The sequence below is a fragment of the Lathamus discolor genome, chromosome 3, assembly GCF_037157495.1.
Source record: "Lathamus discolor isolate bLatDis1 chromosome 3, bLatDis1.hap1, whole genome shotgun sequence".
NCBI lineage: Eukaryota > Metazoa > Chordata > Aves > Psittaciformes > Psittacidae > Lathamus > Lathamus discolor.
The window spans coordinates 7,876,279-7,893,975 of NC_088886.1; the positions used below are offsets into that span (position 1 = coordinate 7,876,279).

General features: G+C 41.7%; 1 protein-coding gene across 9 annotated transcripts in view; it reads left to right on the plus strand.

Annotated features, from left to right (window-relative positions):
• EPS15 (epidermal growth factor receptor pathway substrate 15) overlaps window positions 1-17,697 on the plus strand; it is a 75,906-nt gene that overhangs the window by 13,236 nt on the left and 44,973 nt on the right. For 6 of the 9 annotated variants that reach the window (XM_065673356.1, XM_065673355.1, XM_065673353.1 and 3 more), the window contains 2 exons: window positions 7,572-7,786; window positions 16,250-16,291. In XM_065673356.1, the coding sequence (XP_065529428.1) occupies window positions 7,718-7,786; window positions 16,250-16,291 (111 nt within the window). In that variant the 5' untranslated portion in view covers window positions 7,572-7,717. Of the gene's footprint in view, window positions 1-1,702; window positions 1,791-7,571; window positions 7,787-8,933; window positions 9,134-16,249; window positions 16,292-17,697 lie in introns of those variants that run through there. The other 3 variants (XM_065673357.1, XM_065673359.1, XM_065673360.1) reach the window with 3 other exon arrangements.

Consider the following 17,697-nt stretch of genomic DNA (forward strand, 5'->3'; position numbering starts at 1 on the left):
TTTTTTTGTTGTTTTTTTTTCTCATACTCATCTGAATATATGTAACCTACCATCACCTAATGCTATCACAGGGAAAGGAGACAGAAATTCACTAAATCATTTTTTCCAAGTATTTCTCTAAGGAAAATCACTAATGCTAACTTATTTTGAACAGGAACAGATCCTATCTCTTCAGTAAGCAGGAAGAGACTGACAATCAAGAATGTTTCAGTTTTGGATGTAATCTGAATGCCTTTTGAATCATGGAAATTCTTTCAGGAAGAATACATCCTCTATTTCAGTAAAACGCATCTAGTTATCCGAGCTTAGCTAGCTTATATGGCTTCTTTCTCTGTCTTAGACCTAAAATCTCGATACTTTTTTCCTTTGGACCTCAGTGTTCTTTGTCATTTTTATATATCATATCCATTTGTCTTGTGAGCACCTTGGGGGATTTCTCCTTCTAAAAAAAGACAAATTTGTCATGTTGCACAAATTAAACTGATATGAGAATCTGAAAAATCTGTCTGGTTTGATACTTTTGCATCATCATCAGTAATTTTGGTAATCTAATATAGATACTTATGTATAACTATACCAATACCTTCTTCAGTTGCTTCTCAGCTTTTGTGCATCTCATTTAAATGGATATTCTCAATAACAGCAGGAGCTAGCTTGTCTTGCAGAGTTTGGGGTGCATTTTTAAGGCTGGAATATGAATAAATGTTATTTTATTTGTAAACTGAGCGCACTTGATTGAAAGGGTGTTGTGAAACTACTGAAATCCTTGATGTAGTTTTCAAGCCACAGTGATTATTTCACTGGAAGTATTTTCCATGGCTGCTTTAATTGCTACAAAAACTCAGTTAAAGAAACTTTTTCATATGAATAATCAGTGGACTTTTCTAGCTACATCTGTTGAACACAACAGGTGAAGGTGATGAAATATCTTTTATTACAGATAACAGGGAAGAAATGTAAGGTGACACAGAGGTAAGCAAGTCCTTGTCAGCTGATGGAGTTCAATTCATGCTCTTTTGCATCTGCTTAGTCATGTGCACACCTTTAAAAGTTCCATCAAGGCTGAATCACTGCTGCGTTACTTCTGCAACTTAAAAAAAAACCCCACCCCAAACTCATGGGAAACAGATCAGTCATTAAGCAAGTAATTTGGTCATCTTTAAGGATATTTTATGTTTCAGTTGCATTCTTCAACCCAGCAAGAACGTACATTAAATTGTGAACTATTCACTGCACCTCTCCTTTACAGCAATAATAATTCAGTCTTTGATATTTAGCCATGATATGGGAGGTGTTTAAAGCTTTTTTCATAAAGGCAGATATTTTAGGTGCTATCTCACCAGTCAAGTTATATCACTATTATTAATAGTGCTAAAGTGATGTAGAAGAATGACAAAAAATTACATGTCCATAATTCAGGAGTCCAGAAAACAGAGGTTTTAAGGCAGCATTCCTCATTCTTACATGTTGGCATCAGTGGGATTACATGTTTTGCACTTAAAGGAACATCTTGCCTGCTGGTGTTTTGCAATAGTTGGCTGAGTAACAGAATGGATTTCCTGCTACAGAGCTGTAAATCAAAAACAATCCCATGTGGTGGGTTCTTATTTATGGACATACAACAGGGTTCTGAGAAGGGGGAGTGCAGTAGAGTATCTGTAGAGATTCCTGCAGACTCACACCAGATTCCTTCTCTCTGCAGAAAGAAGGCTGCAATATGGTACCTGATAGCTTTCACAAAGTGCCACCTGCAGTCTCCCTTACAGCACACAGGACTGATACAGATGTAGGCAAGTAATGCTTTGCTCTTGCTTCTCACTACATTTATCAACAATTTGCAATCTTTTCCATAGCAACAAAGACATCAAAACACTTAGTTTTAAATGTGGCTTAATTGTGGTTAACTAATATGGTTGAATCATCTCTGTGCTTGTCTACTCAGAGGGCAAAATCATTAATACCCTCTCAAATATGACTGACTTAACACTATTGTTAAGACTTTTGACTCATCTCCTCACTATATCATGACCCAGCTATGGTTATTGCTGAAACCAAGTGGCAGATTATTTAAATTTAGGAACGTTTTTAACTACTAGAGTAAAATGTGACTATTGTGTTGTCCTGAATAAGGATGAATTTAAATGTGTTTTAAGTGTTTTGCTGTGTTAGTGTCTCAATGCTTGCTCAGCCTTGGTTGCAGGCAGTAGGTTACTATGGCTTGGGAAAGTTAGGGGTTTTGTCTTATGACCAGCATTATTGCTTCAGTTTTATTTTATTTTCATAACTTCCAAACCTTTTTGACATTGTTATTATTGTAATTAAGACTAGATGAAAATGAAAGAAAATTGAGAAGAAGGTTCAGTATAAGAAGATAAAAATAATTTGGACAAAAAATGAAATTGTCAAGAAGAAACACTTGTTAGTATCAAGACTTAATGTCATCAAAATGGCATCATGCTGTAAATAGTCTTGAGTTTGTCTTAAAGTATTTCATAAGAAGAAAAAAATTCAAATGGTCAGTAGCATGCTCTGTTACCTGATTACTTTGTGTCTTTCTGAAATGAGTTCATAATGTTTCTAAAGTGCACAGTTAATAAGTTCTGGGTTAGGGGATTGCTTGGAATTCAGCGTGGAGATTTTACATGTTTTACATTTACTTAAAACATAATAGAATTGCAGTTGTTTCAGAAACGCAAGCTGGCATTCGCTGGATTTATAGTATAGACAACATTGCTAAGTAAAGGGGGAAGAGAAACTGTAGGTAGAAGCCTTTCTGCCAGCTGCATTGGAAGTATAATAGTTTTCAACCCTCATTTTGGTCAAATGTACAACACATTACAATAGTGATGTGTTTAATTTATAATGAAGACTGTTGCTGTTTCAGCAGTGGTATCACTTGTTCCATTTCTGTCAGAGCATATACTAAGCTGTACAAGGAACAGCTAAATCTCCAGCTGCTGCTGCATTAGCTGGGCATCATGGCAAATTAATGCTTATTGATGATTTTTCTGGGTTTCAAATATGATCTTGAATTAAAAATTAAATCCTGTGTGAACAATGTCACTTTGCTGCATGTCATCTATCTAGTTTGCAAAGAGGTCAAATTTGCCTCTGGTATATATCTGTTTTTTCTAACTCTTTTTGGAATCTGAGGTATAGCCCCATGAAATTGGCTTATACAAATTAGTTGGGGAAAATATGCTTGCAGTCTACATGAAAAGATAAATTGTGTATGTTTTAAAATCGTATAGATGAGTCTGTAGTGCTGCATTTTAAATTTGCCGACTTTTCCATCAAACAGAATTCTTTTGAAGAGATTCACTCAAGCTTTATTTAAGTTACTATCAACTGTAACATTCCACTCTCTTGATAAAAATTCAAGATTGTTCTTTCTGACTATCACAGTTCAAAAATAGCTTTGCCTTTTGGGATTCTGAATAATTGCAATATAAATGACATAATTTTCCAAAGAGGTACAATTATTCCATGCTGTACTTTGTGTGACATAAGACTGCCAGATGAAGAAATTGAATTCAGATATATTCAAGTATTTCTGAACAGAAAACACTGTTCATCTGAAGAAATATGCAAAGATACTTTAATATCCTACTTTGTGCTTCTTTAATACTACTGTACTTTGTATAAATTTGATTATTTCATGACCCACTTTAAAACACTTTCAAGGCAGCTATAACTTTGAAAAGCTGCAAACCACCACAAGGAGCCAAGAGCACAGGACAGGAGGAAGTAGCAGATTATTCCTATACAGTTTTCGTAATGATCAGTGTACACACTTTAATAACTAGACACCCTCCTAAAAGATAACCTGTAGGACTTGCACAATACAGGTTTTATGCAGAAAATTAACAGGTCTCTGTGGAAGATCTGATTAAGAAGGTCAGGCAAGATTATTGTAATGGTCTCTTGTGGCCTTAAAAGATAGTAGTCTATCAGTAACCTATGTGTAGAAAACTTGCAGCTGCATAAAATGTAGAGAGCACATAAATCATATCCAGGGGTGTGTTTCTATTCAAAGGCATGCCTACAGTTGTGACTTCCTAAAACAACTGGTGTTGCTAGTCCTGGAAAGTACTCTCAGGAGGAATGTCTATATAATCCAAGTCTTGGAAAAATTGCTGTTTTAGATCAGGAGTACAGCTGTTGCTTGGCTTTCTGAAACCTGTGTGACGTAAGACAGTCTCTGTTTACCTGTAAGCCAGTTCCAGATCATACAACAGTAATTATATTTTTGCCAGGATTTTGTTTGTTCATGCATACAGAATCATGGAATTATAGGCTGGTTTGGATTGGAAGGGACCTTAAAGCTCATCCAGTTCCAATGCCCTGCCACGCAGGGACACCTTCCGCTAGACCAGGATGCTCCAAGCCCCGTCCAACCTGGCCTTGAACACTGCCAGGGATGGGGCAGCCACAGCAGAGCCTCAGCATCCTCAAAGGGAAGAATTTCTTCCCAATGTCTAATCTAAGTTTCCCCTCTTTCAATTTAAATCCATTCCTCTTTGTCTTATCATTACATGCCCTCGTAAAAAGTCCCTCTCCAGATTTCTTGTAGCCCCTTTCTGGTAATGGCAGGCTGCTCTACGGTCTTCCCAGAGCCTTCTCTTCTGCTTTCTTTTGTTCTGTAATATGTTTTTCCGTGTTCTTTTTGTTCTGTAAAGCACAAAATGATTTAATCCTTCTGACATACAGATCCTTAATTGTGTACATGTAATGTTGGAGCTACTAATCGGCTTTGCACTCAAATTCCAGAAAGCTGAGTATGTCTTTTCATGTTCAGGTATGCGGGAGGCAGGAGTGAGTCATTCCTCTAACCAGCCTTCTGAGTGCTCAAAGGTTGTTATAATACTTTTCCTAGAACGAGCAGAACAAGTCGTACTAAATGCCTGTGTGTTGTTTTGGGAAAAAATAATGGGCTTCCTGTGTGCTGATCATAATGTAAACAAGGCTATAATAAAGAAGGGATGGACACTTAAGATATTGTTTCCAGGAAGACCAGTGGATATGATTAAAATGTTATTAGCATCCCTAACAAAGATATCTGGTAATCACAAGATATTTATAAACCACAGAGGTCATTAGTGTCTGATTCTGACTTGTGTGTGGCCTTTCTCTGCTATCTTGCTGCAGCACAGGTTTCAAATTCAAGTCAACTGTACCAGAACAAGTCAGTTTAGGTAAGAACAAGTGTCTTACAATGTGGATTTGCACCAAAACGATTCTGCCATTGCTACTGTGGCTACACTGGTGCAAGTCTCATTCCTCACAAGCCATTTAGCTGGTTCTGATTTATTAGTAGTCACTTGTTTGTCCAGTGTAGGCTTAACCTTGCGCATTGTACTTTTAAAGAAGCAGGAAAGAACACTCAGATCTGGTACCCATTTTTCAAAATGTCAGTACTTAGAATCATAGAAAATTCCATTATACTTACAAATAATAGTATGCTAATACTGTTCTCCATGTTCTTTTGGTACCAAAAGTGTCCTGTACTAGATGATCTTAGGACAAATCAATGTATAGCAGTTATTACAGAGCAGATTACAGATTAACACATTTTCTGCAGGAGAATTCATGGTGAACGTGAGAAGATATGAAATTAAACTCTCAAGTGTTTACCTAGTTCACTGACCTTATGACTTTCTCATGTTCATGACAAGCTTTCCCAAAAACCTAGCACACAATCCCACTGCCCCTTCAACATCTGCACAATTCTCAGTGCAGGAGATACTGCGGAAGCTCAAGACTGATGGAGTCAGCAAAGGGAGGCAGAAAAACAGTGTTTCTACTGAGAAGCAAAATAAGGGGAGTGGTACATTTAGTAAGTCCCCCAGTTCCATGCTAGCCAAGCCCTAGTGAGCTGCGCATGGCTAAGCCAAGAAAGGACTTGGAGGATATTGTTTTCAAACCTGCCTGTGGTTTGGGGTAGATTTTAATAGCCCTAATTTTTCTCTTGACAGAAAATAAGTGTGAAGTCCAGTTTTATGACTGTATGTCGGGCAATGATAGTTTGACTCCAGCTTAGAAGCAGATAGCTATTTTCTTCTGGGAGCTGTCATTCTGGATTCGTACAAATCTGCAGCACAACAGTTCATTGTTAGCAGGCTGACAAGTGTGTTGTAATTACTACAGAGATGCCTGAGGCTGTGAGCTGGTTGGTTTAACTCAGGTGGTTAGAGGCATCCAGGACAATGTTTCTCTGTGTGAGGCACAGAATGTTCAACAACAGCAAAGTGACCACATCAATTCTATGTTGATTGAATAGAACTAATTTTAATTTGTAAAGGTCACAGTGGTTACCTTGAGCGATTCTCATGTTCTGTGGACAGAGTGGTCATGCACAACAACCATGTGTTTTGACAGTCCATCCATCTTTCAGAGGAGCCAAGCTTGTTATGTGCACGGCCAGGGTGTGAAGGTACACAACCAGCTACCTGGTACTGCCAGCGAGTTCCTCAGCAGCAAGCACAGCTCGTAGTCTGCTGCTGCTGTAGCTTAGGAGAGCTCCACAGCAGCAAGGAGAAGGCTCTCTGGATCACAGACTGCTGTGCACTTCAGTTTCAGGGAGCAAAATGATGGGGTTTGTTGTGCTTATTTTCTAATGGAGGGGATTGAGGAGGGTCATGTCCCCAGGGGCAGCTGTTGGCCAAAGCAGATACATCTCCTGGACAGCATCTGCTGCTCAGAGGAGACATGGGGCATTTGATTGTACTCCGGGTGAGGCTGCCCTGCAGGAAGGGCTCTGCTCTGAGAGGTGAGTATCGGAAAAAGTGCCTGGTGTTCCTTGGCTCTGCACCATTATTTCAGTAGCCTTGCTGCAGCTGTGGGTCTAGTGCTGGCCCAGATGGGAAACACTTGATGCAATACCCAGCACAGAGAAGTGGAACAGCAGCAAGAACACATCTGCTGAGATAGATAGCTTGCCCACAAAATCCTGCTCACAGCAGTTCAACATCAACCCTCTGGTTCAACATCAGCCCTCTGACTCCAGAGCCAGGTCCCATTACCCTGTGTTGCATTTTCCTTCTATTGATAATGCAATGACATCAGCCTGGGCGTTAACCTCTCTCCTGAGGCCACCAGTCTGCTGCTGAGCTGTAGCTGTTCTTCTCAACCAGGGAGAGGACACTGAGAAGAGGAGAAAACAATTGACAGAGCAAAGGGCATCCTTGTGAGATCATGGCTGCTAATGGAAACCCAGACCCGTCAGATCCCTACAGAGGGAATGGGCTCAAATACTGCTGTCCCCAGGAGACAGAGCTGTAGTTTTACCATCTACTGGTTTAATTTCCAGGTATTAATTATTGTGGGATAGTATTCCAATTTTAATCAAAGAAGAAAAAGTGTAATAGCCTGTGGTATTTTCTAGGGATTTTATTTAAGAGGAAATGAGTGTGAGGTGGAGTGGAGGTATGCCAGTGAGTACGTGAATGGTGTGAATATTTCTATATCTGCTCTGTTTTATATTCTTCCCCTCCAAATCTTCTTTTTCTTGCTGAAACGGTAACTGAGAAACAGGTCTGTAAAACAGAGCTTCTATAAAACCTTTGTTACAGAACAGACAGGAAGGAGGGAGTCAACACGTTTCATGGCAGAGATGAGGAAGAGCAGGGCAGAATGACTGCCAGCTGCGGAATGACAGGATGCAGAGGTGGGGCATGAATACCATCACAAGCATGAAACTGAATGGAAGAGGACAAAAATGCAGAGAGGTGGAGAAATAAAACAGAGCACATTGCAAAACATTTCCAATAATCAAGTATGGCTCCAGGTAATTTCCTTTTATTGGTCTGAGTATGTATTTCAGGCTTAAATTTGTGCTTAATCCATCTTGAGGTAAAAAAGCAGATGTGTTTTCCCTCCGTCCTCAGTGGCCCATGCGTGATGTGGTAGTGGAAAAAGCAGGTGGGATCACCAGTGAGGGGGACTGAGTGGGTACAGGTAGAGCAGTTTGTGCCCTTGTGTTCCATGGCTCTGTGTGACAGCAGGAGGTGTGCCTGTGTGAAGCTGGAGCCCTAAGTGGGAGGAGCGGGAGAATAGATGGTGGCACAAGTGCATCTTTCAGCCTTTCTGTACGCAGTGGTTTCTCATGGGTCAGGAGAACTGGGTGCTTCCCACTTCAGCTTGCTCTGCTTTTTCTTGCTGCCTATGTTGTTTCATGGTTTCTCCTTGTTGCTCGTCCCTTTCTTCTGCTTTCCCCCTCCTGCAGCCCCACTGCTCCACCCAGCGCAGACAGCCCGACGGGGAGGACACGTACAGCCAAGAGCTGCTTGGGCAGGTGCAACATTTCCTGTGAGGTCTGGGGGATTGAGGCAGGAGGCCAAGGCCGGGACTGCCTTAGGGTTGGATGTGTTGGGTCAGCACATCCCGCTGGGCTCAGACGCTGCTTCCTCCTGGGCCCTGCGCCCAATTCCATTGGAATCGAGCCCAGGCCCGAGGCACCTCTTATTGTGGGGTTACCCCACGTGGGTCATGGAATTGTAGAACGGTTTGGGTTGGAAAGGACCTTAAGATCTTCCAGTTCCAACCCCCCTGCCATGGGCAGGGACACCTCGTACTAGACCGTGTCACCCAAGGCTCTGTCCAACCTGGCCTTGAACGCTGCTAGAGATTGGGCATTTATGACTTCCCTGGGCAACCCATTCCAGTGCCTCACCACCCTCACAGTAAAGAACTCCTTTATATCTAACCTGAGTCTCCCCTGTTTAAGTCACGACTAAACTGGGGACTGTGGCTGTTCACAATGCTTGAAGCACCTCCAGAAGAAGCAGGGCCCATAGAGAAGGTATGCAAAAGGCTGGGAGCGGGATGCTAGCCCCCGCATTAGACCAAGAGCTCCGGCTCCGGGTTTTTGCTGCAGCTGTCTCGGGAAGGCTCCGGCTCCGCTGAGCACACTCCGGCGCCCGCTTTTGCTCGCGTCCGCCGCTGCCGTGTGCGGGCGGAGGAGGCTCCGGCTCCGTCCGTTGGACGGGCGGGGATCCGGTGCCGGGTTTTGGCCGGGCCGGCCGGGGAAGTTGCCGAAGTTGGCCCGCGAGTGCCGGGCCCGCGGCGCGTCCTTCCTGCGGGCGGGCCGGTGCATGATGGAAGCAGCATGGCTGCGCACCTCTCCCTGACACAGGTACCTCTAACGGGCTCCCTCCGCCGCCGCGCTCCGGGGCCTGGCGCTTCCCGTGTGCGGTATGGGGGGGTCCGGAGCAGCGGCGGGGCCTGGCGCTGACCCGCTCCTGCGCCGCTGAGGTGGGTGTCGGGGCCGTCTCGACACCGCTGGGGAGCGGCTCGGCGCTCCCCGGAGGGCCCCGCGGCGGGGTGGCTTTGTGTGCCCGCCGCCGCCCCTCAGCCCTGCCCCGCCGCCGGCACGGCCGCGGGCGCTGTCAGGTGGGGGCTGCGCTGTGTGTGAGGGGCGGGCAGCCGCGACCCTGCGGCGTGAAACCGGATCCCTCCCGGTGCAGGTGCCTGTGCCCGGGGCTGAGCGGGCAGCGCGGCCGGGGAGCGGCCTCCCGAGGGGGCAGCGCGCTGAGGTCTGTAGCCGCGGCCGGTCTTTTGTCTCATAAAGGTGTAGGGCGCCTGCTTCAAACAACAGCAGAGAACCGAACGTGCCCCGTCAATTCCGGAGGCAGGTGGCGAGCTGGGAGTACTGGCCGCGGGGCTGAAAGGCGATAGCTGCGGGTCAGGTAGCCGTGCCGCGGCCGGTGCCAGCGCGGCCTCCCGGAGCCCCGCAGCCGGCAGCAGGGCAGAGGTGTCAGCGCCTTAACGGACGGTGTGGGAGAGGGGTAGCTTGGGAGAGCATAAATTCATGTTTAAACTCCCAAGAAACTGCTTGGAAGTCATTTTAGCTTGTGTTTGCTGGGCCCCATGCTGTGGGGACACCGATTTTGTATACTGCCTATACAGGTGCCTGACAGAGAAGAGCTTTGCAGCTGATGGTCTCAAAACTCAGAGAATGTTTGCTCTGTTTCATGCTCAGGTGATCTCACTTGGCCAGAATCTTTGTTGCGTCTTTTTCCTGACAGTAGTAGAATCACTTCATACAACTTACTCTAGTTAGAATGTTCTATTCTACACACTACTGTAGTGTAGTTAGGACTGCACCTGATTCCCTAGAGATCCGGTACCAAATAAACTGTGCTTTATGGTACTTTTTTGTTTCATTTAGCAGTGACATGAGAAATTTGCATTCCTAGCCTGAGGTGGCCCTGTTAGTGCACACTCCTGGCTTGGGATGCTTCAATCTGGTGCTCAGTTGTCACATGTATTGAAAGCTGGTAAATAAGTGTGAATCACTTAAGCACATAGAAGTCAACTTTAAAAGTTGGCCGCAAGGCTACTCAGTTTGCGGTTACCCACTTATCTAGTTGACTTTTGAGGAAATCATCAATTATTTCAAGGAAAGAAATGACAGTTCAGTGAAACAGTGACCTTTAGGACCAGATGATCCTTGAGGTCCCTTCCAACCTCGTATTCTGTGGTTTTAGTGGAGAAAATAACTGTGTCTTTACAAGTCTAAAGATACGTAGTTATGAAGTATAGTGCCTTCTATGAGAGCTTGCTTTGATATTAAAAGGCCTTAGCTTAGTCTTTTCTGTGTCTCTTTTCTAACAGTCTTCAAGCAAAAGGCAAGTTTAAAACATCTCCTTACTGAAGAGAGAAAAATTTTTGTAGACCAGCAGCCTGATTTGTGTTTGTCTAAAGGCATGGGCTGTTCTGGCTCTTTATCTGGGGAGAGGAGAGCAGTGTCTCCTCTGGTGTGTTCTATAGCAAGACGTTATTGCTACAGGCTGTGCAACCCTTTCATTGTAGGATTTATTTACTTTGTTGGTCACGTGGCAGTGGGACTAAATACAAATGTGATAATGTTGACAGAAGCAGAAAAATTGCCACAATCCTTAAAACCATTGTGACTGCACCGTACATCAGTGCTTAAATTGAGGAAACTGTTGTTGACCACTTGTGTGGGGATTTCTTTTCTGTTTGGTTGGAGGTTTGTTTGGTTTTTGTTCTTGCATTGCATAAAAATCATCTTGGTCAAGCAAGCATAAACGTGATTACTGCAATGTGGGCTCTAATTTCTGGAATTTCAGGGTTATGAAAAGTCACAACAAATAGTTGTGTTCTAAATGTGTGTAGATGAGCATGAGGAAGTGAAAATACCACTGTGGGGGGCGGGGGGATACGGTTGCTGGCTGCAGTGAGATCAGTTACTAAAACAAGCAATAAAAAGCACACAGATCAGTACTTTCTGCTGCACACCCTGTGCAGAGAATAAGAGGGATATTGACCTGCAGCAAAGCTCATGACTGTTTCAGGTTTCTTTTCCCCTTCCCATGTTTGGTTTGACTTTGGTGATTTAACATGGCTGGGAAGTGGGTTGTTTCCACATGGGGCTGGGGTATTTTCAGATGACTTTGCAGCTGCAGTGTCTGAGGGCTGGACATCCTTTATTTGACCATCAAAGCTGTTTAAGTAATGGGAAACTTTTGGGTGCTTATTGTGTTCTGCTGGCTGAAGAGTAACAATATTTCAGGGCCATGTAGATGTAGTGAAATTTATGACACCCAGGCCGCTTGTTTACAAACCAAAGGTGATTATCTCATCCTCCTCCCCCCAGTTTAGCCATGATCTGAAGTATATTTTATCTCCCCATTTTGAACCCATTCCGCAACATCTTGTTGCCTCTTGCATTTGTTCAGTCAGTGTCATGGTCTGAGCATAGCTGTGAATTTAATATGGAACATCTAAAGAAACTTCTACCATGTGAATGTTTTGTTGTGGTTGCCTTTAGTTTGGAAACAAGCCAGCAAAATCAGTGAGAAGGAAGGGCTCCTGTCTCACAGATAGTTGTTGGAAAACTGAAATTAAGCTATAGGCAATGTGAAGAGTTGTATTTTTGATCTTCCAAGGATGGTTGTTAATCTGCCCTATTTCATTTAGGGAATTTAGGGAGGGCGAAAAGTGAAGATGCGGAAAACCCATGTTGAAAGTGAGGAAGATCTGTTTGTTGAAAGCTGGTGTAATACTGGCATTCAAAAACTCCTTGAAAACTGAACATGTGGTTTATTCTGAAAACCCCCTGTGTGATGGAGGGGGAAGGCCTGTAGAGAGATGTTCAGGGAGAACAGGAAGGTAACTTCTTGTGTTTGTCTTCCTGATGTCATGGAAGGCTTTTTGTGGAAAATGTGGTCACTGTCTTGTTTACTATAGTAGGTCATAACTGCTTTAAGACGAAGTCATGTAATAACCAGTTTGTATCCCGATTAGCTGCAAGTCTCAGTTTATAACTTCAGTGTTGTGTCACAGGGTCAGTTGTGTTGAAGGGAAGCATCAAAAATTACTACTAGGCTAAGCTAGATAGATACCTAATGCATGTATTGCCAGGGTTAATGTCTTGTTACTAGAATATGTAGGATTTGAGTATTTAGGATAGGAATGATGCTCTCATAGTAGTATGTATGTTATATATAGTGTAGAACCAGAGTTTTTGAGGTCCCAAGACCAGTTTGCCAGATAAATGACAAACAAAATGATAAAATCAAGATTAGAATTTGTCCTTTTTACTGGAGTGGGAGATCTGTTGTTCCTCTTTCTGTCTTCCATGAAAGGGGAAGAAGAGTATGCAGGCATGTGTGTTTAAACTTCCGTGCAGGCAGCCGACTGCTCCTAAAGCACATAGAACTTCATCTTTTTTTGACTGATAATTGTGTCAACCATGTTAGAGAGTGGCTGCATCTAAAAGGGCAGTGGAGCTCCTTTTTCATATTACACAGGCTTTGTTCAGTACTGATTAGAAGATGGTGGAGCTTTCCTGTAGTGATTTGAAAATTCAATTGAACCATTCTCAATTATGCAGTGACAGACATTTACGCAGAGGGGAAATCAGCAGAGTTTTTGTGCATGCTTCAGCTGACAGTGGGAATGAAAGTGCTAGATTTAGAAGTATGTGGTAATATTTGCGTATAAATTTATAGTAAATATTTTCTTTACTTTTGTTACTGCCGCAGGAGATGTGCTTGGTTATATAGTGGAGAGCTTTGCCATGAAACACTTCAGATAAGAGAGTAAAGCAATAGGGGGAAAAGAGACAAGCTGATTATTGTTTAGAAAGGGCATTGTAAGAAAACCAGCTACCCTTAAGCTTACCTGATTTTTAGCTGGCTGACTGTGGGAAGAACATTTACAACCAGATGGTGTTGTTTGGCCTGGAAACTCAAAATTAATCCTGCATCTTTGCATCATGATAGGATACAGTACTTTGGATTTTCATCAAGATAGACTTGCTTGTTTCTCCTGTTTCTTATTTGGGTTGGAGGGGAAAACTACTTTGTTTTTCTCAATGGACATCTTGTTTGTTTGTTTTTAAACCTTTTTGTGGGAAGGAAGACTGTGGGTGGATGGGGTGGACAGACTGGTAGTGGTATCTTACTACACCTAAATGCAAGTGTGCCAGAGGGGTGAAAACATGGGGCTATAAAGGCTTGACTGACAACAGAAGATGAAAAAGAAGCATGTCCCTGAAGGTGTTTTTTATTTCCTAGGTTAGTATTCTAATGTTCATAGGTTTGTAACAAAGGTGGTAATTACTGGATCGGATGTTGCTCTTATGAAGCGGTACATTATGATGATTCCATTTAAAAGTTTATTTCTATTTTTGTACGCCCTGGAATCTGACCTTTTCTCCTTCCCTCCTTTTTGCATTGAAAACGAGTTGAATTTCCTCTCTGCAATTAGTTGTCAGAAATCCCATAAAAAGGGTTCTGCTGGGTAGATTCTACCCCGCACTTTGAAAGATGTTGAGCAGTACTTTTCTTCTGATCCCAGAAGAATATTTGTGTGTGTTGTTTTACTGTGGGGTATCCTTGAAGGAAAAACAGGTCTGTTACTAGTAAGATAGCCTACAAAACATTTTTACTACTATTATTCTATTTGGCGTCACAGGAAATTCCAGTTACTGTAGTGATACTGGTGTTAAAATGAATATTGGGAACACCGGTGAAATAAATAAGAATTATTGGCTTGTTCTCTAGGTACTGAATGAAAAGATTGTTTTGCACTTAGTGTTTTCATTGCAGGACTTCAACACAATGCTTCCTGTCCAGGAGTGACAATGATCAGTTTGGCTGTAATAATGAAACATTTGGCTGAACAAAGAGTGATATTGGGCAAGAGGGATTATGTGTGAGGACTGATACTTCCAGTGCTGGCCAACTCTCTTCTAGTCTTCTGCTTATGGCTTAAATTTGATTCTGTGCCTGTACTTTTACATCATATTGAACTAATGCTTAGTAAAATACTTGAATGTTTAGGAGAACTGGCCCTCTAGGTTGGATTTCCAAGTGTAGCTGAGTTGGTAGGTACGTCACTAGAAGTTTGTTTAAGAAAATACAGTATGCTTTGGAGCATGCTGGAAAGTGATGGGAAATGTTCTGTTGGTTTTATGGTAGTCAGAGGTCTGACAAAACTTTGACTATGTTTCATCAAGCACTTTCATTTAAGTGATGCATAAAAGCCTGCTTAGTTGATGGCTGAGATACTGAAAGTCTTTGGGTACCAGAGCAAGGTTAAGCTATATAAATGGAGGTATTAGTTTGAATACCAGTGATAGTTTGCCAGCATATGTAATTTTTAATGTCTGGCTATGTGCAAAGTATTTCCTACCCACCTCCCAACAAATAAACAAGTCTAGAAACAGCTAGAGAATCAGTAATGCCATGTGGCTCCTACAGGAAACTGAGTGTCTCTGTGGCAGCGTACTTGCTGAATAAGCAGATGTCAAGGTCTCAGTGAAAGTTCTGTCATTTCTAGCTGTGCTCTGTAATTTATCTTGCAGGATGTTCTGGTGATCCTGCACTCTTTTCTAGTTAAAAGGATCACACTAAACCCCTGATTTCTACCAACCAACCAATCATTCCCTCTTAGCATTCTTTGATAATTGGCACCTATGAACATGTAAGTGCTTAGCCAAAAGAACAACTGTGGTAGCTGTTTGCTATAGAAAAATGTATGTGGTCTTTATTTAAGCTGCCACCATTTATGTGCACTGTAGAGACTGGTTTCTACAACTGTGATTGTTGACATCTAGAATACTGTTGGTTTCCATATTTCAATACAAACTTCTAAATTTTAAAGCTGAAGAAGCTACCTTGATGGATCCAGGTTATACAAAGTTCTGTAAATCCTGGGGTTTAAGATCATATTCCTTTTAAGGGGGAGAATTCTGATTTTGGATGATATTCAAAGTTAAGTGTTTTAGGGTTTTTTCTAGTGTTGTGTGTTATTGTATTATGCTCAGCTGTTCAGCTGGGTTTGTGAGAGCAAGACGTTGTGACAATCTAGTGTTAACCTCTGCATAAATGCACGGGGTCATGCACGCAGTCTTTGGTTCAGGCACCATGCACTTCATCAAAACAGTATCTGATTTTTGTGCCTGATTATATCTCTGGGAAAAAGGGAAAACCAAACAGTACTGGAGCTGGATGATCTTTAAAGGTCCCTTCCAACCCCAACCATTCTGTGATGCTATGAATACATTTGTTGGTAATCTCTTGGGCAAGCCAAGATCTTAAGTTTTGCATGGTTTCAGGCCTTGGGCCTTTTTAGAGCTGCTAAGAATGGTTTAAAAAAGGGGCCTTTTCCAAAGAAGCTGTTTTATCTTTGTCCACCTAAGTTTAGGTGAGCACTGAATGTCTGGTATGTAGCAGTGGATTAAGGCAGAAGTTATCTCTGGCAAGGATTCAAGTTACAAAAACCTAAGTTTAAATATTACTCTCTCTTAATTTGGTACCAATGCTGTGGATTTAGTTGCGAATCCAGGAGCTAACGTGGATATAGGAAATTTTATAGACTGGTTGCACAGGGCACTAAATTCTAAAGAATGATTCAGAGATACTAAAATAAAATGGTATTGCTTTGCACTCATCAGGAAGCACTTCCTAGCCTGTGTCGTTTCAAGTTTCTTTTTTTGTCTATAGATGATCTTGCTTAAGAACTCATTTCACACTGCCAAACCTGGTGACCTGATAGTAATCTGAAAGTGGTTAGTATCACTGGCTTCAAAACAAGAAGTTAGTCTTCTAAAGGTTACAGCATGAAGAGCTCTCATAGTCTTCATCATTTTACAGAATAGATAGAATTATATGAATGCTGAATGTTTCTTTGAAGAGCAGTAAAGTGTTTTATATATTTATCCAGAGAGGAGCAATTGAAATATGGTTAATTTTCTCTCACTCTTTCTCTTTTACAGCTATCGAGTGCAAATCCTGTGTATGAGAAATTCTATCGACAGGTATGAATGTTCTTGAGAGAACAAACTTTATTTTGTGTTTAAAACAAAGAATATTCTTTACCTATGGACTTCAGCATGGCCAGCTGTGTGTAAACAGTAAAAATTCAAGGAAAATTGTTCAGCTTTAAAATATAATAGTATAGTAACTAACACTTGGGTCTGAGCTATATCAGTATGAGTTCTATATTGATTGTAAGATGACTTAATTTGCTAGGGAACTGCCAGGTATGTATGACATACGTCACTTTACAGTTAGACTGTTAGCTCTTTGAATGGAGTAAATCCCTTCATAATACTGTATTGATGTGCTCTTTGATCGTTTTTACATGCACAGCTGAATTTCTTATGTTTGTAGTGCAGTTAGAGTAATGTAACACTTGCATCTCTCTGAGTATACCCAGAAATTCTTACAGGTTACTGTAAGGAGTGAGATTTGAGTAGAAGGCCCCTGAATGCCAAAAGAACACATGTAGTTCTTGCAGCTTCACTCAACAGATACAAGTCTTTTGACTTTATAATATAAAAATAAAATTATGTAGAAATAATACAAAGTTTATGCATCACCTATCTTATCTTCAGGCCCTGCAAAAATAAGGTGTATTCATTGCTATAAATACAGCTTTTTTGAAAACTAATAATTTCATCTATAATAGCAGTTCCATAATAGGAATATTTTGTGTCATGTGCATAACATTTGTGTTATTGTACAAACATAGATAATATGAAAACTTCCAGGGAAATGTAAACTGAATGAATGACTGTATAAAACAATTTAAAAGATTTTTTTTTTTTTTTTTGATAGAAAGACCTGATGAGTCTGTAGAAAACCAGCCTTATGTGGGTTTTCCTTTGTGCAACTGTAATGTTCCTGTCTGCCTGTCCTAAGGCAGGGTATAGTATATATGACACCTTTGTTTAGGAACTTCATCTGGGCATCAACATTGGAATGTGAGCTTTTCTGCTGAAGGAGAGAAGACTGTGACTTCTATCCAGCTCTATTTTTGAATTGTGCTTAGAGGACTAGTCCCATTATCAAGTGCCTAAAACAGCAGTTTTATCAAAGTTACTCAAAGTGTATAAACCTATGATGCCTAAGAAGCTAGAGCTTTCTATTTTACTTTGACAGGGGGGTTTCTCCACTACAGGAGAGTAGCAGATTTGAAATTGCTAAATGAGAAGAGAGTTTACCTTGATCTAAGCCTGGATTGCTCCTGAAGGCTAAAGGAGATAGTAACACCCTCACAAAGGTTTTCTTCAGTGATGCACAAGCCCACTGTCTATATCTGGGCGTTAGATTAAAAGCCTTAGGGAGTCCCATATTATGGGGATCATTATAAGATCACAAGAAAAGGCAGGAACTGGTTTTTTTTTGTACCTTAGGTTTCCTAGCTCAGTTACTACTGACT